Source organism: Hyla sarda, chromosome 7 (assembly GCF_029499605.1).
Source record: "Hyla sarda isolate aHylSar1 chromosome 7, aHylSar1.hap1, whole genome shotgun sequence".
Classification (NCBI taxonomy): Eukaryota; Metazoa; Chordata; class Amphibia; order Anura; family Hylidae; genus Hyla; species Hyla sarda.
This window is the reverse complement of record NC_079195.1, coordinates 27,527,791-27,550,540: the sequence shown is the minus strand read 5'-3', so window position 1 is coordinate 27,550,540 and position 22,750 is coordinate 27,527,791. Positions and strand designations below refer to the sequence as shown.

Below are 22,750 nucleotides of genomic sequence, written 5' to 3'. Positions count from 1 at the left end.
AAAAACCATTCATACTAAAGGAATATCAACTTTAAAAGACACAGCTGAGCACGTGCTCAAGCCGACCCGATCAGCTGACCAGAAGTCAGCTGACTATCCACATTATACGCCACCGGGAACTCGCTAAAGTGAGCGGTCGCACAAAGTGCGCTCATACTGCCTTCAGCTAGAGCAGGAAACTATCGGCAACCGGACTAACGTGGAGGGCTGAATGGCACGCTGTGCCGGCATCTTCTGTTCGCAGGGAACATTTGCTGAAAATACCGGTGATACGCTCTTATATCTAGCCAGACTGTGCTGCACTCTTGCAAGATCTATATGTTGCAGGACTTGGGCTGTTATTGATTATTGCAGCAGGATTTTGCCATATCTCTTTTTCATCATATTGCTACAATTCTCCTCCCCCTCTTATTTACAGGTTTTGGTGGAACTTACATACCATATGAGATTGTGCATACATTTATGTCTATGTTCTGGACAGATGTCATAATTCTGCTAAATTGTGGTAATAGATGTTGTATGAACAATTCTACTAAATTATGGCAATTCATGTTGTACGAATATCTCTTCTTATGAGAGCCTTTATGGCCACTTATTTCTTTTCTGTAGGATTATGGCTATTTTAGTATTCATTTTTAATACACTCCCTATTAGGGACCAGTGTTTATCCATCACATGCACAGCCGTGGGGCCCTGCGGCTGTTGCTCAACTGTATATATTTTTAGCTTGATTTATTTTAGAATAAATTGTTAATTGGTCTGGAAAATATGGATTTTTTTTTTCCTGGAGTGAGCCAATAAGCCATCATACATTCATTTTAGTGGTTGGTGTGCTGAGGACTGAGAATTCTGTTTCCATGTTGTTTCTTCTTTTTTCTCTCTGGGTGTGAGAATATCCCAGTTAACCTTGCACAATACTGCTGTGAGCTGCACATATCCTCTTTTCAAGTATCTATTGTAGTTCTCCATACGGACACACGATGTCACCAAAGCTTCTCAATTCCATTCTTATAATTACATTGCATTAAAACAGGTATATCTTAAGGGTAAGTATAGTAATTCATAAATGAACAACATAAGTGTGCACAATTCATTCTTAAAATTTCTTACATAATTAAACACCAGTACTATGCAAAAAAAATAAGATATTCCTGTTTTAATGCAATGTAATTATAAGAATGGAATTGAGAAGCTTTGGTGACATCGTGTGGCCGTATGGGGAACTACAATAGAGCTTAGATATATGGGAAAAGTTCCAGTGTGCAAGCACCAAGTGCCCGGGCGGAAGTCGGATGACTAAGTGACGAAGTATTGGCGGAAGCTGTCACAGTCGTGTGACCGTAGCACATGTAGGATATATAATTGATTTGGTGGTGGGACCTGTCAGTTACTATTTTTCTAGGGAAGAGTGTTATTAGGTTATTATGAATTTACAAAGCTGCAGTATAAAGTATGGGGAAGGATATAAACAGTAAGAATATGATATTTATAAAATATTTCAGGACCCTATGCTGGTTCGTGCTCTCTCCTGTTTGAAAAACAAAATGACGACATCTTCAAACACATACACTATGGCACTATTGGGGTATACCTTTGCCCTTGCCAATGACATTGCAACCAAGAAGATACTTCTGGACAAACTGCTACCACTTGCTGTGTCCTCAGGTAATATAATAAGAGTTTCTCTCTCTATGGGACTTCTGATACATCTCCTAATTGCATTTATAGGTGGTATCCCAAGCTGTGGTGGGAGGTCATGACAACATTATCACCTTATGTGACCTTATGAATAACAAAAAAATATAAACAATGCAGTTCCTATTTTTGGGCCTGACTATAAACCCAGAATTATTACACTCATTGATAAGCGCTAGGTGGTACTTTTTGCAATATCATAAAATAATATAGATTTATTTGTTTTTATTAATAATAGTAATACATTATATATAAGTATAAATGAATCAGATGTAAACTGATATAGAATATTAGTGAGGCATTATAAGCTTATGTAAGTAACGACATACAGCAAAACATCAGTTACAAAGGCTAATTCAATATCATATACATAGTATTACTCTGAAAAAGAACATCACAACAAAATATATACACAATAGATGAAAGCATAATCTATAGATGGCAATGTAGTAGAAAAACAAAAGGAGTTGATCAGCTCACCAAAGTCCATATGTGTTAAGCATCAGGCAATAGTCCCGGAGCACGGAGACAGGGAGCCGCCACTCCCCGTGGAACTGAGAAAGAGAAATGGAGGGGGTCCAGCTCCTGGGTTGAGGTATCCAATAAAACTTAACCTTTAATGGCAACTAATTAAAACATGGAAAATCGCCACAAGGTGGCGAGTGACATGTCACTAAAAACAAAGGGGGGGTGAAACGCCGACGCGTTTCGAGCAGTTGCTCTTAGTCATGGCGTTGGTACCTAGTCACACGGGGGTTTAAATACCCACTGGCATATGGTCGGGTCCCACCGTGGAAAAGTAACATCTACTGGTACGGCAGGTATATAGACGATCTCCTCCTAATATGCCAAGGTTTGGGGGAATATGAGTTTGATGGTTTTTTGTCTGGCCTCAATGACAATGATTTGAATCTACGCTTCACTATGGTCAGAGAGAAAGAAGAGATCAATTTTCTTGATGTCACCCTGATGGGCAACAAACATACTCTAAAAATTGATACAAGTATGTTCCGCAAAACCACAGCGGGCAATAGCATTCTGCATGCCCAAAGTGGACATCCTGCACATACCACGAAGAATCTCCCCATAGGAGAATACATAAGGGCAAAAAGGGCATCCTCGAATGACACATTCTATCAGTCAGCAAGTGCTGGCATCACTGGACGCCTGAAACGTAGGGGATGAGTATTTGCTTCCGTCACATGAAGAAAATAAGGAATGGTGTTTCACTCCTACTTTCACCACTCCTTTCAGCCAAAATTTTGATCAAATCAAAAATATAATCACCAAGCATATCCCGGTACTGTTACAAAACGACGACATGGCGAAACTGCTGTCTGGAGGGGTTAGATGTGTAGCTAAGAAAGCTAGATCTCTGGGGTCCATTTTGTCACCCAGTGATCTACCGGTCGACAAACCCGCTAATACATGGCTCCACACTAATGCGAGCCACAAATGTGGAAGGTCCCGGTGTAACATGTGCACTCTAATGCCCTCCTCCCACCAGGTTGTGTCAGTAGCAACAGGCATTAGCTACACTATAAAAAGCTTTATTAATTGTGACAGCGAATATGTTGTATACTGTGCAACATGTGTTGCATGCAGAATGCAATACATAGGGTGCACGGGGCGGAAACTAAAAAGAAGGATTTATGAACAACTTGCCATTCGCCCTAATTTTTCCTCCCGATCAATGTCTGGTTTGACCAGGCATTTAGTGGAGTACCATGAAGGGAAAAGTAACACCATTTCCATCCAGGGAATTGAAAAAGTACCCCCCCCCCCCCCAAACGGGGGGGGGGGGGGGGGGGGGTGATTGGTTACATGCCCTTCACACAAGAGAAGCTTTTTGGATCCTAAGGATGGAAACACGTGCTCCTATGGGTCTTAACTATAGAAATGACCTCATGTATTTTTACTAAATTAGTATTTTTTTCATTCAGCCTTATATGGTGTTTTCTGTATATCATTTAACCGTGGCTATGGTAGAACCTACTTACCCTTTGAGTTTTATTTTAAGTTGCGATTCCTGTCCCCTATTGCAATATGTGCTTACCCACAGGTTCCCATGTGTCTGAATACTAAAATATTTATGAATTTATCATGTCTCCGAGACAGTCTCAACATAGGTTTATTTATATATATATTTTTTCTATTAGTGATCTTGTGCGCATCGTATTTAAACATCTAACTCGCCCAATCGTTAAACATGTTTATTACAATATCATATTTTGCTATGGGTTAAACTCCCATGTATATTATTATATTTATATGCGAGTTTGGACATATAGGTTGGAATTCACAATATGCACTTTAATTTATTTATTTATTTATTATCATATTTTGTTTTTAGTGTGCCCGGGGTTTTTTCGAATGCTGACTATGTTATGACAGTCTAACCACCCGGGTATACCCCACGAGCGGCCGCTGTACTATTACACTGCATTGTTTGCATACATTGGATGTTACCATGCCTAGACTGATATGACATACAGGTCACTCATGGGTTAATCAGCCATCTTTTTCCACTTAGTTCTTACCTGGCCGCACCTTCCTTTCTCTCTGACTACCTTCCTTATGCCACGTCACATCCTGTTTGATGGAGGCGGGGAGTTTTTTCCACGGTGGGACCCGACCATATGCCAGTGGGTATTTAAACCCCCGTGTGACTAGGTACCAACGCCATGACTAAGAGCAACTGCTCGAAACGCGTCGGCGTTTCACCCCCCCTTTGTTTTTAGTGACATGTCACTCGCCACCTTGTGGCGATTTTCCATGTTTTAATTAGTTGCCATTAAAGGTTAAGTTTTATTGGATACCTCAACCCAGGAGCTGGACCCCCTCCATTTCTCTTTCTCATAATCTATAGATGTATTAAATAAACACCTTGCCCACTTCTAACTAACCACACATCTCTAGTAGATAAATGTTTAGGTATAATACAAGATATTTGATCTTTAGTACTAAATTTGGAGGAATACTTAAGTTTCCTTGTGGATATATTTTTCATATATCAAGTAACTTGTGAAGGATCATCAACTATGCTACTGTATATACATCATATAAATGCACTGACATGCATAGAACACACCCCATATTTTGCAAAAGAAGGAGGAGTGATCCATATTCTAGAACTAAACAATCTCACCCTGGAGACTTGAAAAGATCTGTTCACCAGTCAAAGTGACATCATTTCATCCACAAATTATTTTAATTAACCCCTTCTCTATCAGGCCATTTTTCCTTTTTGGACTTTTGTTTTTTCCTCCTAACCTTCTAAAAATCGTAACACTTAATTTTCCACCTACAGACCCATATGAGGGCTTGTTTTGTGCACCACCAATTTTACTTTGTAATTAAATCAATAATTTCACCACAAAATCTAAAGCAAAACCAGAAGAAAAGTATTTGTGGGGCAAAATTGAATCAAAAAATGTCATTTTGAAAATTTTGGGGGTTTCCGATTCTTTGTGCACTTTTCAGTACAAATGACACCTTATTATTGTTCTGTAGGTCCATATGATTACAAGGATAGCTAATTTATATAGGTTTTATTTTTATTTTACTACTTAAAAAATATTATAACTACATGCACCAAAATTAGTATATTTAAAATGATCAATTTCTGATCCCTATAACTTTTTAATTTTTCCGTATATAGGGATGGATGAGGGCTAATTTTTTGCACCAAGGTCTGTAGTTTTTATTGTGACCATTTTGATTTTGCTGGCATCTTTTTGATCATGTTTTATATTTTGTTCTAGTATATGAAGTGACCAAATATACACATTTCTGGATTTTTTTTTTACGTTTGCAGATTTGACCGTGCAGTTTAATTAACATTATATTTTAATAATTCAGACATTTACGCATGCGGGAATACCACACATGTTTAGGTTTTATATTTTAAACATTTTAATTTGAAAAATGGGAAAAGAAGGGTGATTTAAACTTTTATTAGGGCAGGGGTTAATGCATATTTATTTACTTTTTTTATTTATTTTTTTACACTTTTTTTTTAGACCCTATAGGGGACTATAACATGCAATCATTAGATTGCATACACTTATCAATGCTTCTCCATAGGAGAGCATTGATCAATGTTATCGGTGCACCATTGCTTCAGCCTAGCATAGCTAAACGCAAGGCTGGAGCACTGATCGGATGGTAGAGAGGAAGGTAAGACACCTCCCCCAATCTTCTAAGCTGAGAACAAGATAAGAGGATGGGATATGAGGTTGGGATATGAAGGCAAGATAAGAGGATGGGATATGAGGACAAGATAAGAGGATGGGATATGAGGATGGGATATGAGGACGGGTTATGAGGAAAGTATATTAGGACAGTATATGAGGGTAGGATATGACGTACAGGTGAAACTCAAAACATTTGAATATCATGCAAAAGTCCATTGTATTTCAGTAATGCAGTTTAAAAGGAAAGGAAGCATGAAGTGCTCCAAAATCTCATGGTAGACGGATTTGTTGACCCTGGACTTAATGAAGCACAGGGAACAAACACCAGCAGATGACATGGCTGCCCAAATCATAGTAATTGGGGGGATTTGGGGTTTCATGAGCTGTAAGCCATAATCATCACAATTATAACAAATCATTGCTTGAACTATCTTGCTTTGCATGTATTGGGTCTCATATTCATTTCACCTTTTAAGTTGCATTACTGAAATAAATGAACTTTGCACGATATTCAAATTTTTTTAATTTCACCTGTATATGAGGTTGGGATCTGAGGACAGGATATGTGGGCGGGAGATGTGGGTGGGATATGAGGATGGGATATGAAGACAGGATATGATGGTGAAATATGAGGGCAAGATATGTGGGCGGGATATGTGGGTGGGATATGAGGACAGAATATGAGGGTGAGATATGAGGGCAAGATATGTGGGTGGGATATGTGGGTTGGATATGAGGGCGGGATATAAGGACAGAATATGAGGACTGGATATGAAGTCAGGATAAGAGCATCATTGTTTCTTTTCCTCTCCCATAAGATTTAAGTAGAAAGACCAGTCAACAGTGGGCCCTCTGCTACAATCAAATAAAGACAAGCTGAGTACAATGGCAGGAGCAGCATGAATTGCACTGTAGGGTCACCAACCCGATGACTGTGCAAATTCCACCCCAAAGATGGTTCTTCTTTTTTCTAAAGATAGAGAAGTGTTAGAAGAAAAAAAAAAGCAGGGCACAAGCTATATTTCCACATAGTGGTAATGCTGTGGCTGATTGTCATACCTTTACTGCACAAGCACACAGAAAAATTTGTCTGTCTCTACAGAATTTAGCTGTGATTTTTCCCACCAGTTTCCTTTAGAAGCATATCTGTAATATTCTTTACAGTCTTGATTTTGTTTAGCCAGTCTCGTGGGACCACCAAAAGTATAGTGTTTATGTAAACTCCATACAAAGATAGGTCTTTTGGAGCTATGCAAGGGATAAGACTTGGTGTCCAGATTTTTCCATTTATATATTGTCAAGTATTATATAAATGATGCAAAGATGGCAGTTGTACCTGGTCTTTGCTGGGTGAGGAAGCCCAAAGACTCCTTTACCACATAAGACACTGGTAATGTCAATGGCACATGTTAGGTGCAGGACCTTGTGCACTGGGGTCCTGACATCTATGTTGAATTTCTTTCTTTTAGGTGCTGACCTATACTGGGCGTACACTCTTCAGTCTTCTGATGGATCAGTATCGGCCAGCGTAGAGTTATCCTCATATGTCCTCCTGGCGTTGACTACTGCCCCAATAGTATCACAAAATGATATCCTAAAAGCCTCCCAGATTGTCACCTGGTTGGCTAAACAGCAGAATCCCTACGGGGGTTTTTCTTCTACACAGGTAAAGCATCTGGCATTGTTCATGTCTGTAGCATCTTGTTGGACTCCTTTACACACCTCTGCCTATTACAGGATACAGTGGTGGCAATTCAAGCTCTTGCCAAGTACACGAGGCTAACGTTCAATTCTAAAGGCACCTTGTCAATCACGGTTTCTAAGAACAGCAAGACTTTGAAGGAATTCAAGGTGGATGAAACCAATCGTCTCCTCCTCCAGACGGCGCCCCTACCAGACATTCCTGGGGAATACAACCTGCTTGTTAAAGGGATTGGCTGTGTGTTCATTCAGGTGACTTACTATTGGGTTTATATAGATATATTAATATAACTTTGAATGGTTGAGCAGAACAAGCTTTGTGTCCCTCCATACTGACAATCACAGTTCATGGTACGTGTCACATCCAGAGTGTTTGGAAGATTATTATATTTAGTTGTCTTTCCTTCTTTATTTCAGTTTGTGATTCATTGTTTTACCTCAAACCCTTTTTTTGTTTAACAGAGCGTCCTAAAATACAATGTTGTGCCGGTATCAGGACCATCTGCCTTTAGTATTAATGTCAATTTGGAGGGTTGTGACTATGGCAAGGCAATATTACGTCTTCGGATAACAGTCACGTAATAAAAGAACAAATTCATTTCAATTTATACTGTTAAATCAATCCTTCCTCCCTTCTCCCCCTCTCGAATATATGATCTGTACAATGATTATTCTTACATTAAAGGGGTACTCCGGTGGAAAACAAATGTTTTCAAAACAACTGGTGCCAAAAATGTAAATGGATTTGTAAATTACTTCTATTTAAAAATCTTAATCCTTCCAGTACTCATCAGCTACTGTATGCTCCAGAGAAAGTTGTGTAGTTCTTTCCAGTCCGACCACAGTGCTCTATGCTGCCAACTCTGTCCATGTCAAGAACTGTCCAGAGTAGGAACAAATCCCCAAAACAAACCTCTTCTGCTCTGGACAGCTCCTGACATGGACAGAGGTGTCAGCAAAAAGCACTGTGGTCAGCAGAGAGCACTGTGGTCAGATGGGAAAGAACTACACAACTTCATCTGGACATACAGCAGCTGATAAGTACTGGAAGGATTAATATTTTATATAGAAGTAATTTACAAATCTGTTTAAAGGGGTACTCCGCCCCTTGACATCTTTTCCCCTATCCAAAGGATAGGGGATAAGATGTCAGATCGTGGGGGTCCCGGTGCTGGGGACCCCCACAATATAGCATGCAGCACCCACCTGAAACTGCGTCCGGAAATGCTGGAGGCTCTGGCTCCCGACCACGGGGACGGAAGATCGTGACGTCACAACTCCGTCCCCATGTGATGTCATGCCCCGCACCCTCAATATAAGTCTATGGGAGGGGGTGTGACAGCCTCCAGCGTTTCTGGACGCAGTTTCAGGTGGATGCTGCATGCTATATTGTAGGGGTCCCCAGCGGCGGGTAGGGGATAAGATGTCTAGGGGCAGAGTACCCCTTTAACTTTCTGGCATCAGTTGATTTGAAAAGATTTTTTTCCCCACCCCTTTAACCTTTTAGGTTTCTAAATTACTTCTGTCTGTGCTTTGAGTTTTTTTTTTTTTTTACCCCTGGTCCATCTCTTTTGTCACAGATACACTGGAAAGAGAAGTATTACTAATATGGTCCTTATTGAAGTGGAAATGGTCTCAGGATATCAGCTGGTCGATGAAGTAAAATACCAGGTTAGACAGTAGCATTGTAGGATTGGTTGTGCAGAGTCCCGCTCCCTTGGTAAACTTTGATGCCACATTCTTTGGAGATTCTCCAGGTGACAAGTTTATCATCATTTTTGGTTACTGTCTTATATCCTTGTGAGACAGTATTAGGAATGGTGGTCGGGGATTGCTATATTTTCCCAATGTACCTGTCGTAAATGGTTACCAGGTTTTAGAAAGTACATTTCTCATTTAGGGGTATTAGGAATCCATGAAATTGTTAAAATCCCTGATAAAACTAAGCTTCCTAGGGAATTTAGTAAGTCCTATCATCAGGCCTGGAATTTATGGGATGAAAGGCAGGTTTGGTAGTGCGGTTCTTTCATAACCTTCCTGTCCAGATTTTTAGATTGGCCCCCAAGTCAGCACAGGTGCTGAGGTCGAATTAATGCTGGGCTTACAAATGGTGTAACTATGTCTGCACTGAAAGGCTGTAAGGAATGTCAGTTGAAGTCATGAGGTCTGCTAGCCTCTCCTAGGACAATTATAATTTGTGTGAGGTAACACATTTGAAGCCTGTCTTGTCGGGTGGGTGGAAGTAAGCCACTTGTATAGTGGGCAAGTTAACATGTGCAGCTAGTGCTCAGACAAGCAGGTTTTGTTTTGCTTTTGTGCCAAGGTGAATACGGCTGTATATTTTGTTTTGCCAATAAAAAGAAGGAAAAGCCCTGTATTTGACCTGTGCCGCTGTCTGTGACTGACGTTTACTGACATTTGCCCATCTCTATCGAGCTACACTCCCACACCATATAAATCCCCCAGTAATGACCATCCAATGTTGAATAGGATTTTTTTACTATATTTTGTAAATTTTAGAATTTGTTCTATATTTGTTCATCTGTCCAACAAAGATTTTTGGATTTCCTGGCAGTGATATCCAACTTGTGGCTCTACAGTTGTTGCAAACTACAACCTCCAGAAAGCCCTTATCGCAGCTACAGACCCATAGGTTGGAGACACCCGGTCTTGAAAATGTAACCAAAATCCATGAAAAAAAAAATCTAAGGAGAAGTCCAGTGTAGTAAAATGTATCCCTTATCACAAGGATAGCGGATAAGTGTCTGATCACAGTAGAGCGTTGGTATATCCGGCTTTCCCATAGAGATGAATGGATGGTGCATGCCGACCCCTGCCCTGTGCACGAAGGACAGCTGAAGCACCATACAAGAGATGGCGAGGTCCCAGCTGTTGGACCCCCTGCGATCAGACAATAAATTGTCCTACATGGGCCTTCTCTTTTAATTTATTTTCAATCTTCATTGTTGCAGCTCCAGACGTTACCTCTGGTCAAGAAAGTTAATGTCCAGCAGAATCTTATTACCATTTACCTGGAGGAGGTCAGTGAATATCTCATGTTCTCTGAGAATGTATTGAACATTTATTGCGTTCCAGAATAGAATACACCGATCAGTCGTTACATTAAATGCACCGATAGGTAATTATGTAAATTATATTGACTATATTAAGAAAACACCCAGAATGTGTCTGTATACTCCAGACTCGGCTCCGGCTCTTAAGCTTTGCGCTGCAGGGTTGCTAATACAGCTGCAACACAAAAAGTCATGTCATATGCAGCTGCCTTTAAAAATGTACTAGAAAACTTTTCTTGGTTAGATATTATTTTGCCTTTGCAATTTCTGTTAGATTTTTACTTCTGATCTTTAGACTGTCTTTGACTGTTCTGCTTAATCCCTGACTTGAATCTCACCGCATACCAATTTTTATTAGTGTACAAAAGAGGGGCGTCACCGAAGAAAACACTAATACATAACTTTTAATTAATAACTCTAAAATTGGGGACAAAAAATACCCCAAGACCATCAAAAATAAACAACAAAACACACACTATATCAAAAAAATATGAAGTGACAGATAGGGACTCGATAGAGGCCCAGGTCAGTTCATACAAAGAATCTGATTAGAAAATGTAATTTGTTATAATCCCTATCAACAACCACAATCGGTCAGATGATGTAATCAATATACACAACTCCTAAATAAAGGAGGGGGTATAGGTGGGGGTAGAATGGGGGAGGACCTAGGGAGGTAATAGGCCGAAGATGGTGGTAGGCCGCTACCTTTCACTTGCCCTAATACCCCCTATTCTATACCTAACCCTAGGGGGAGTTGACGCCCTGATAAGGGCGGCGCCGCTCCGGAACCTAGTCCATTCTGTCACCTAGTTGCCCTGATATAAGACAATTAGGAAAAACACTGACTGTCTCACTGGGGAGCCCTGTATAGCTAAATGGACAGGGATGGATACCACTATCTTTAGATAATACAGATATGATGTGTGTGAGACTTCACCCTCGGGTGAAAAGAAAAAATAGACTGGTTCTATCAGATCGCTGTTTGACTCAGTGCTGTATTAATAATACTGCTCTCCGAAACATCATTCGTCTATGTCTCTTATATATACAGCTGTATTTCTATGCTTTGATGTGACCTACACAGTCCATGTAGCCACACACATATATAGAGTGTCATTCAAAATGAAGTCAAAGCAAAATATGTAACCAATATACTTATTGGACTATATATACAATGGCCCACAGGGCCTGATAGATAGCAACACAATTAGACCAGTTGTAATTCCTGTTACGCCGAGCGCTCCGGGTCCCTGCTCCTCCCCGGATTGCTCGCGGCGTTCTCCTCTCTGCAGCGCCCCGGTCAGACCCGCTGACCGGGAGCGCTGCACTGACACTCACGACGGGGATGCGATTCGCATAGCGGGACGCGCCCGCTCGCGAATGGCATCCCAAGCCACTTAACTGTCCCTGTCCCCGGCTGTCACGTTCTGGCGTGCACGGCTCCGCTCTCTAGGGCGCGCGCGCACCAGCTCTCTAAGATTTAAAGGGCCAGTGCACCAATGATTGGTGCCTGGCCCAATCAGTCTAATTAGCCTCCACCTGCTCCCTGCTCATATAACCTTACTTCCCCTTCACTGCTTTGCCGGATCTTGTTGCCTTGTGCCAGAGAAAGCGTTTTGTGTATGTCCCAAGCCTGTTTTCCAGACCTTCTGCTGTTGCCCCTGACTACGACCCTTGCTGCCTGCCCTGACCTTCTGCTACGTCCGACCTTGCTCTTGCCTTGTCCTTCTGTACCGTGCCTGTCTCAGCAGTCAGAGAGGTTGAGCTGTTACCGGTGGATAAGACCTGGTTGCTACCGCCGCAGCAAGACCATCCCTTGAATACCAGTAGCGACTTAGAACCGGTCCACTGGTACGGTCCACGCCAATCCCTCTCTGACACAGAGGATCCACCTCCAGCCTGCCGAATCCTAACAATTCCTCTGGAGGGTAAATGTGAAGTCACAATTATTCACTACAACCAATTCACAGAGTAGAACATGTAACGAAAATACATATTAGATAGAGATGCAAACATATAAGGAGTCACTCATAGATCTGGATATAGATAAATTTGTACTTATCCGAAGAGGGAGTTGAATGGGGATGTCCCTAATTGTCTTATATCAGGGCAATTAGGTGACAGAATAGACTAGGTTCCGAAGCGGGGCCGCCCTTATCAGGGCATCAACTCCGCCTAGGGTTAGGTATAGAATAGGGGGTATTAGGGCAAGTGAAAGGTAGCGGCCTACCACCATCTTCAGCCTATTACCTCCCTAGGTCCTCCCCCATTCTACCCCCACCTATACCCCCTCTTTTATTTAGGAGTTGTGTATATTCATTACATCATCTGACCGATTGTGGTTGTTGATAGGGATTATAACAAATTACATTTTCTAATCAGATTCTTTGTATGAACTGACTTGGGCCTGTATCGAGTCCCTATCTGTCACTTCATATTTTTTTTATATAGTGTGTGTTTTGTTGTTTATTTTTGATGGTCTTGTGGTATTTTTTGTCCCCAATGTTAGAGTTATTAATTAAAAGTTATGTATTAGTGTTTTCTTCGGTGACCCCCCCTAATCCCTGACTTGCTGTAACTCCTAGTTCTATATATATGACCTCTTGTATACTGGGTCTTACTCGTGCTTACTACTCTGGTTTCCATTTCCAACCCCTGCTTGTTTTCTATACTTTTGTTTCTACTCTTAATTCTGTCAATACTGGCTATTTAAGGCACCAAAAACCTGGTACTGGTACTCCAACCCTAGGCATTGTATCCCCTATCCAAAGGACAGGGGATAAGATATCTGATTGCAGGGGGTCCAGTCGCTGGGACCCCCGCAATCTCTGGCCTGGCACCCAAGTAATTACCTGCACGGAATGGACTCAGCTTTGTGCAGGATTATGGGTGACCACGGCCATCTTGCTCCCTTCCATAGACATTAATGGAGGGGGAACGTGACCACGGCTGCCCAAAGCCAAGCACAGCCGGAATTCTGAACAGAATGCTGAGGTGCAGGGCTGGAGATTGCTGGGGGTGCCTGCGCCCCCCCCCCCCCTCTCACAAGGCTCCTTATCCTCTATCCTTTGGATAAATGTCAGAGCATCTCCACAACAGCAAGTCTAGTGGGGTGTTTCTGGTATGTAGTGGTTAGTTTCTATGAGGGTCATAGGGGCCCAAGACTCCTTGATGTATTAGGGGAGTAAAAGTTAGCCTGTCTAGGGCTGTGTAGCCATTGTCTGGTCAAAATGTCCATGCTGACCCCTGTTTACTTCCAAAAGTGCCTACAATGGGCATGTGAGGATCAGACCATGGAGCAATAGAAGAAGCTGGCATTATGTTTTTTTCTTCTCTTCCTATGTTTTTATATTGTAGTTTACTTGTCTGTCCTGACCAAACCTAGACTGACCTACCAAACATAGTAGATGGTTGGGGGCTACCCTTTTGTGGTATTCCTACAGTACTTGATTTTCATCTCTGGAACCTTTAGGCACAGACTGATAGGCCACATATTAAGATTTCAATGTCTTTAAAATGTTTTTCTACTCATACTTAAAGCAGTATTCCCATCTAGCTGATTACCTCTCTCTGCTGCTGCTGTCTGTTTGCACTTCCAGGATTACTGTGGTTAGAGATAGGTCATCTGCTTCCGTGTCTGACAGCTCTCAAGCTAAATTACTATGACTGCAGATGTCAGACATGATAAATGGGCTGATATGAGCCTGAGCAGGGAGCCTGATGTGCGCTCAGGAGCTCTGGCCACTTCACTTAGGGAGTAACATCACCACTGCTTCTAAAGCAGAGCTGGTGGATGGGATCCAAGGCAACCAGTTGTCAACAAAAGAAAGAGATAAGTAGAGATACGGTATCTACAGGCAAGTTTGCTAAATGAAACCAATTGCAAACTTGTTTATGCTGCTATGCTCTACATAGACACATGAGTAAGGAGACGGGAATACCCCTTTAATAAAACAAAATTTTGAGGTGCTCTTCTTACAACATCTAACACTGTCTGACTTTTTCCTCTTCCTAGGTTTGCTCCTTACACTCACAGTACTAACTTTAAATGTCCATAATTTCTATTAAATAATTATGGCCCAGATTTATCACACTGTGTGAGAGAAAAAGTGGAGAGATTTTCCCATAACAACCAATCACAGCTCAGCTTTCACTTTATCAGAGCTCGTTAGCTGAGCAGTGATCTCTCCACTTTCTCTCTCACACAGTTTGATTAATCTGGGCCTATATCTGTATAATTACCTAGTACATGCTGATCCTCAGGGGTGGATATTAATCACCAAGGGCCCAAATATAAAAACAGTATACAGGTTCATTTTGTAGGTTTAATCTAGTGTGTGCATAAAATCAATATAAATAGTGCTGGAACAGTAGTAATAAGAAAAAAAAATCTATACTTGCCTACCCCTGGTCCCCTGCAGGTCCTGCTGCAGTTCCAATTGAGTTGCTTCTGGTCCCCCTCCGCTGTCTTGGAGCAGAACCTGCTCACTTTACCACTTGCAGAGATGAGACACTGCTATAGCTAGTGATTGGCCAAACAGGAAAGCCCTACTCTGAGCTCTTGTCTCGTCAGCAGGCAAAAGAGACAATGGACCTGTGGGAAGTTTGGGGGTAAGCAAGTATAGCTCTTTTTTTTTATATTTTTTTTTTACTACAGCCCCAATACTATATACATTTTTTCCCAAACTAGAATGCCCCTTTAAGGGCTCTATGTCTTCTTATAGTGACTTAATTTTTTGATTTATTAGTCAATTACTTTATATAAAATTGCATTCTTTATGAATGGATTATTACATTTGGATCTTTATCCTTCTTAAGCTTGATCATACACCACAAGAATATGACATTGTAATACTGCAAGTCAACCAGGTCCAGGACTTGAAACCAGCAAACATAAGGGTGTACGACTATTATCAGACAGGTAAGAAAGACATCTTACTTCCCATTATGAGATTCCCTACTTGCTAGAAGAGTCTCTTAAAGTGTTATAATGATTTATATTACAACCATACTGTAGCCTATTGGGCTCAAGAGATAGCAAGCTGCCGTATACTTACCGCACCTGCTCCAGTGCCATACCTCAGATTCGTCCTGCTGTCTCTATTTACTTACCCTGATTATGCACTTTCCTGGCTCTTTTGATGTACTGAAGCGTGTCATCAGGGCAGGGCTACATTCACATTACAGGTGTTAATGTTTACTATCTCTCCAGTTCACAGTCCAAGAATACTACTGGACAAGGATCTTTACTAGTGGGTTTACTGTGGTACAAGGTGCAAAATAGAACTCTACTTTAATTCACGTTCGGAAAGGCACAGCCAGAGTAAGGCGTATTCTGACCCAAAAATAGATCCTTGCATAGCTTGTTTTCTCGTGAAAGATGAAATTCTCGCTCTTGTGGCTGAAATGTAATACAACCTATCCTCGCATCCTCGTGTGGACAGGAACGAGGTTCAGGAACACCTTGATTGTAGACTAGACTGTTGACATGACACGTGTGACCCTTGTGTAGGGTATGCCTGGATTTAGCAAGCCTAGGTCCACTTAACTTGGTCTCCTCAGTGAGGGCAGAGCTGGTGGGCTCACATATTGCTCTAGCTAAACCCAGGGCCAGACTCTGACTAACTAGAACAGATTTAGGTCCTTTCAAAGTTGGACCAAGGACTTTTTTTCTCCAATTATTGGTCAGACGCTGACATCTGAATAAAGTGACTGTTCAGCTGTACATTCATGGCAAAGCATGTGAGAAATACTAACCCTTAGCACTCTGGTTAGCTAAAAGTAGAATATTACGGAAACAAATTGAGTCATTTATAGAAACTACAATATATACTTTATTGATAACACATGTAATACATAAAAATCAAGGACTTCCACCCAGATGGAGGAAAGAATAGCAAAAATAAGTGACCCCTCAGGTACAAATTGGAGCTAATAAGACATAATATGCAATAGGTAGGACCTAACAGAGTATATAGATAGAAAAATATAAGCATGTGTCCAAAAGGACTGCAAGGCAAAGCAGTGCTAATAATAAAACATACTTAGTCTAAAAATGCTCCAAGGTAATCTGAGGGGACACCACCCCATCGCTGCGTTTCGGGATCAAAGCCTTTTACAAGTATGTTTTATTATTAGCTCTGCTTTGCCTTGCAGTCCTTTTGGACACATGCTTATATTTTTCTATCTATATACTCTGTTAGGGTCCTACCTATTGCATATTATGTCTTATTAGCTCCTAATTGTACCTGAGTGGTCACCTATTTTTGCTGTTCTTTCCTCCATCTGGGTGGAAGTCCTCCATTTGTATTTATTATATGTGTTATCAATAAAGTATATATTGTATTTTCTATACATGACTCCATTTGTTTCTGTAATATTGTATGTTCATGGGAGTGCTTTATATTAGCACATACTATTTTTGGGCAGGTGTATTATTTTTTGGAGGATTTTATATTCCATTTTAGTAAATTTGACCATTCATACCGGCTTTTGTTACTCTCTGTAGTGTCTATTTATCTTAATGTATGCATAATCTTTAGGTGCAATGCCAGGAAATACATATACAAGATTCTCCAGTACATGTAATTCATAATACAGATCCAGCAAGCCTTTTGTCACTTTGGGCAGGGATAGAGTGAAGCCCTAATCTTGCCCACATCCTCTGACCCTGCCTACTTGCATACCTGTCCTAAACAATGGGTCCACAACACATGAGGATTATCCTATTATACGTGCAGGGTCAGACAGCGTCAAAACAATAAAATACAATACAGATGGAGCCGGTAAACATCTGGAGGCACACAAAACTACCAAAAGTAAAACTAAACACACACACACAGTCAAATCAGAGTCAAACTAGTCAAATCAGCAACTGGAGATAGTGAGGTACCCATACACAAAAGCAGAGGTAAGGTCAAAGCCTAGCCGAGATCAATATCAAGATTACAGAGACAAACAATGCTAGTTACTCACAGACAAGTTCTATCACTGGCAACTAAAAACAGAGTGAGCTGGACTTAAATGCTCACTCCACAGGTGCAGGCTTAGCCTGGTTAGCTGCTCACAGCCAAGATTGGCTAAGATGCAGCCAAGCAACCAGGCCAAGCCAAACCTCAGGGAGGGTTAATCCTTCGAGTTCTTACACCTTTAGCATCTCAGCCACTTGACAACTCTCCAATGGGTAGCAGTTGGAACTGCTGTACTGGGGCACCACACTCATCTGTGTCTGTGTTTTTTCTCTTGTTGGGCCTAACCTGCTAAAAAAACTAAATCTGCAACAGGGCCCCCAAATTTTAAAACTGGTCTCTTATGGGGCAGATGTGCCTCCCCGGTGCGACTGTTACCTCCGCACTCCATATAGCTACGCCCATACAAGCCCTTCAGAGAAAGAGAGAGATGCTCTCTGCTATGTAACCCCCACCCGAAAAAAAAAACAAATTGGACGTGTTTTTTAAAAAAAAAGTATTCCTGAGGATGGATTCCCATTTTTGGCATTTAACCCCTTAAGGACGCAGGCTTTTTCCGTTTTTTCATTTTCAATTTTTCCTCCTTAACTTTAAAAAATCATAACTCTTTAAAATTTTCACCTAAAATTCTATATAATGGCTTATTTTTTGCATCACTAATTCTGCTTTATAATGAAATTAGTCATTTTACCCAAAAATCTATGGTGAAACGGGGAAAAAAAATCAATGTGCGACAAAATTGATGAAAAAACACTATTTTGTAAGTTTTGGGGGCTTCCGTTTTTACGCAGTACATTTTTCGGAAAAATGATACCTTATCTTTATTCTGTAGGTCCATACGGTTAAAATGATACCCTACTGGTATAGGTTTGATTTTGTATCACTTCAGAAAAAAATCATGAATACATGCAGGAAAATTCATCTTCTGACCCCTATAACTTTTTTATTTTTCTGTGTTTAGGGTGCTATGAGGGCTCATTTTTTGCAGCGTGATTTGAAGTTTTTAGCTGTACCATGTTTGTTCTGATCAGACTTTTTGATCACTTTTTATTCCCTTTTTTGTGGTATAAAAAGTGATCAAAAATGCACTATTTTGAACTATGGAATTTTTTTGCGCGTACGCCATTGAACGTGCGGGTTAAAAAGCAGTATATTTTTATAATTTAGACATTTCCGCACGCGGCGATACCCCATATGTTTATTTTTATTTACACTGTGTTTTTTTTTATTCTTGGAAATACCGGGTGATTAAAACTTTTATTAGATGAAGGGATAATTGAAAGGGTTAATGATTTTTTTTACACTTTTCTTATGCAATATTATAGCTCCTATAGGGGGGGCTATAACATTGCATTAACTGATCTTTTACACTGATTGATCCATTCCTATGGAGATGGATCAATCAGTGTTTTCGGCGATTCAATGCTCAAGCCTGGATCTCAGGCTTGAAGCATTCATTCGGCGATCGGACGGCGCAGGAGAAGGTAAGAAGACCTCCTCCTGTAGTACAGCTGTTCGGGTTGCCGCGATTATACTGCGGCGATCCCTGAGCTAACCGGCAACTTTCACTTTCGTTTTTAGCCGCACGGCTCTGCTTTGAGCACACGGCTAAAGGGTTAATAGCGCGCGGCACCGCGATCAGTGCCGCGCACTATTAGAGACGGGTCCCGGCTTCACTATGACGCCGGGCCCGCCGCGATATGATGCGGGGTCACCGTGTGACCCCGCGTTTTATCGCAGGACCGGTACCCAGGACATACCCGTACATCCTGGGTCCTTAAGAGGTTAAAGTGTTTGGTAACTAAGCTATTAACTCAGAATTTTTTAATTGGGTAGATATAAATTTGTTTTCTAAACTCTATTATAATGTATACAATAAATTATATCCCAATGCAATTATATTTCTGAGTATTTGTGCATTGGTAATTTTTTTTCTCCTTTTTTTTTTTTTTTTTTTTTTTTACCACAGAGGAGAACACAGTAACTACGTACAGTGGCTGCCAGTGACAATCTACAGCTCTTCCCTCCATGGACAGTACAGGACCATATTACAAAAACTGGGTCTGTGGTGGTGATTCAAGCCCCGGTCTATGGAATTAATATTTGCACCGTAACTAACCATACATTAGGGGTGGAATAGATGTCACTGTGGTACAATATTACATTAAAACTGAATTTTAACTGCAAATGTTTGTGTTGTTTTTTAAATAATTGTTCTGTACAGCTCTATGGGTAACTTTAGCAGACACAGTTGCTATTATAAGAGTATTCCCAGTATATACATAAGACTTTTGCCTACATAGGGGGCAATTTCCTACTGGGGGCTAAGTTATTACTAGAGATGGGAAAATTTTTGAAAAATTTGAATCGGCCAATTCGCAGAATTTTTCGAAAAAAATTGGTTCTGTCCGAATTTATTTGCGGCAAATCGATATTAAAAATGGCTATTTCTGGCCTACAGAGAGCCTCAATAGGGGTGTAGAACACTTTGCCTTGCCATAACATGCATACTGTATGGAGTGTGCTAGGTTAGTGAAATAATACCGTTATTCAGTATGACATGCAGATTAGAGGCGTCGCTATTACAATCACTGCCGCAGAGCAGCACAATGACAGAGCCCAGAGGTGGCATTAGTATGAAAAGACCATATAGTGACTGAATGACACAGCGTGGGGGTGGCAGCAGCATGAGGAGACCATATAGTGGCTGAATGACCCAGCCTGGAGGTGGCAACAGCCTGATGAGGCCATAGGGATTCTCAATTTAAAAGATTAAATATATATTTAACATTTCAATTGAAGATTTCAAATAGATGGACCTAAAAAGTTTTATTTAATGTGCCTGCAGCATGAGGGGACCACATGGCGGCACAGTGACACAGTCTGGCAGTAGCAGCAGCATGAGGAGACCATAATCAGGCAGAATGGTACAGCCTGGAGTTGGCGGCAGAAAGAGGAGACCATATAGTGGCCGAATGACACAGCCTGGAGGTGGCGGAAGCAAGAGTAGACCATAGTGACTGAATGGCACTGCCCAGAGTTGACAGCAGCAAAAGGAGACCATATAGTGGCAGCATGAGAAGATCATATAGTGGCTGAATGACACAGCCTGGAGGTGGTGGAAGCATGACTAGACCATAAATTGGCTGAATGACACAGCCTGGAGCTGGCATCAGCATGAGAACATACATTAGCAGAATGAGACATCCTAGAGGTGGCTCAGCATAAGGAGAACATATGGTTGCAGAATGAGACAGCCTGGAGGTGGCATCAGCATGAGGAGAAAATATGGTGGCAGTATGAGAAAGCCTGGGGGTGGCATCAGCGTGAAGAGAACATATGGTGGCAGAATGAGACAGCCTGGAGGTGGCATCAGCATGAGGAGTAAATATGGTGGCAGAATGAGATCTGCCATCAGCAGCATCAGAAGTCCTGAAAGGGACCGGTGACAGAGTGCGGCGGTGGGTGGCAATACCAGTACCCGGTGACGAAGGTGGGTGAAAAAGGAGTACTTGGCATCAGATGTGTGGCATCAGGCGGGTGGCAGGATCAGAATAAAAGCTGAGGCAGGTAGGCAGAAGAAAATGGTCTCTTTTGTAAAAGTGTTATTGTGCACAAATAAGTATTGAGGATATGCATTACGTAAAACTTAACTTTTAATAATATTCTTAGGATAAAATATATGGACCCCCCAATTTTTTTATTTAACAAAAAGAAAGATGTGCAAAAAACACCATGTGCTACCTACACCGCCAAGTATTGATGTGATGCAAAGACCTCTAAAAGGTGGAAGGGAACAACGTATGGTCCGATGTAACCGGTGGGGGTAAAAACTTCCCCTGTAAGGCCCTACTCTCGTACTATTAATTCCCTTCTTGGCAAGTGCTAATTGCCCTAAAAGGGTGGCCCCACACAGGAAACTCCCTATTTCCACCTACAAACACTGCCATTTCTCAGGGATTTTAGGTGGAAATAGGGAGGTTCCTGTGTGGGGCCGCCCTTTCTAGGGCGATTAACACTTGCCAAGAAGTGAATTAATAGTGCGAGGGTAGGGCCTTAGAGGGAAAGTTTTTACCCCCACTGGTTACAATTGTTCATATGTTGTTCCTTTCCACCTTTTAGAGGTCTTTGCATCACATCAATACTTCGTGGTGTAGGTGGCACCTGGTGATTTTTGAACACCTTTCCTTTTCTTAGGTATAAAAAATTGGGGTACATATATTTTATCCTAAGAAAAGTTAAGTTTTAGCTAAAGCATATCCTCAATACTTACTTGTGGTCTGATGCGGAGGAATTTCGGTAACTGGGGAGCAGCCCCTTAAACATGTTTTGCACTATCCATATTTGTGAAGTGTTGGTGTGGCACCATGGTCAATCTACTCTGATGCATCAGGTATTGGTGGGTGGAAATCCTGGCTGATCCATGCCTGATTCATCTTCACAAAGGTCAGTCTCTCCGCATTTTTCGTGGACAGACAAGCCACCTTGCTGGCTCAGCTGCTGCCTCACGGGCAACCTGCAATCTTCTTCTCCTTCTGCACCCGGCTCCCAAGTGCGTTCGGCTTCATCATCATCGAGTTGTGTTTGCATGTCACTGATGTCCTCCCCAGGTTCCTCAAAAGTGTCTGCTTCACGAGCCTGAACGCTCGCAACACCACCTCCCATGCCACTCTCCTCATGAGGATGAAGCGGCAGATGTCTCCTCCACTTCTTGGCTGGGCAGTAGCTACTGACTGTCCTCTACTAGATCGTCCTCACTAAATAGTGGAGCTGAACCCACAGTATATGATACTTCTTTGGGGGAGGGAACAGCATAGGACCGAGGCAATGGGAGGACAGAGACTGCTTCCGGGCCATGCCAACTGAGAGTTGTGTCTGAGGAACCCACCAACTGTTGACTGGGGGTGTCAGATGTCACTTGTGATGAAGTGGATGACTGAGTTAACCAATCTATGACGGCAGATGGGTTGTTGGTCGAGACACGATCGCTGGCTGATAACGGGAGCCAAGGCCTCTCACTGCGATTCCTGCTGCCACTCGCCCCTAGTTTGCTGCGACCTCTGCCTGCGTCTATCAAATTTAGGCCTCTGCCACTCCTCTGTGCACGTCCTGG

At 41.7% G+C, this 22,750-nt stretch overlaps 1 protein-coding gene across 10 annotated transcripts in view; it reads left to right on the top strand.

Moving 5' to 3' along the window:
• The window catches only part of LOC130282073 (alpha-2-macroglobulin-like protein 1), a 137,209-nt gene extending 117,390 nt beyond the window's left edge, over positions 1 to 19,819 (top strand). For 4 of the 10 annotated variants that reach the window (XM_056529944.1, XM_056529945.1, XM_056529946.1 and 1 more), the window contains exons 28-35: positions 1,503 to 1,665; positions 7,361 to 7,557; positions 7,629 to 7,844; positions 8,055 to 8,170; positions 9,173 to 9,263; positions 10,565 to 10,633; positions 15,488 to 15,590; positions 19,607 to 19,819. In XM_056529944.1, the coding sequence (XP_056385919.1) occupies positions 1,503 to 1,665; positions 7,361 to 7,557; positions 7,629 to 7,844; positions 8,055 to 8,170; positions 9,173 to 9,263; positions 10,565 to 10,633; positions 15,488 to 15,590; positions 19,607 to 19,644 (993 nt within the window). In that variant the 3' untranslated portion in view covers positions 19,645 to 19,819. Of the gene's footprint in view, positions 1 to 1,502; positions 1,666 to 7,360; positions 7,558 to 7,628; positions 7,845 to 8,054; positions 8,171 to 9,172; positions 9,350 to 10,564; positions 10,732 to 15,487; positions 15,591 to 19,606 lie in introns of those variants that run through there. The other 6 variants (XR_008846234.1, XM_056529947.1, XM_056529948.1 and 3 more) reach the window with 6 other exon arrangements.
• The last annotated feature ends 2,931 nt before the right edge of the window (positions 19,820 to 22,750 follow it).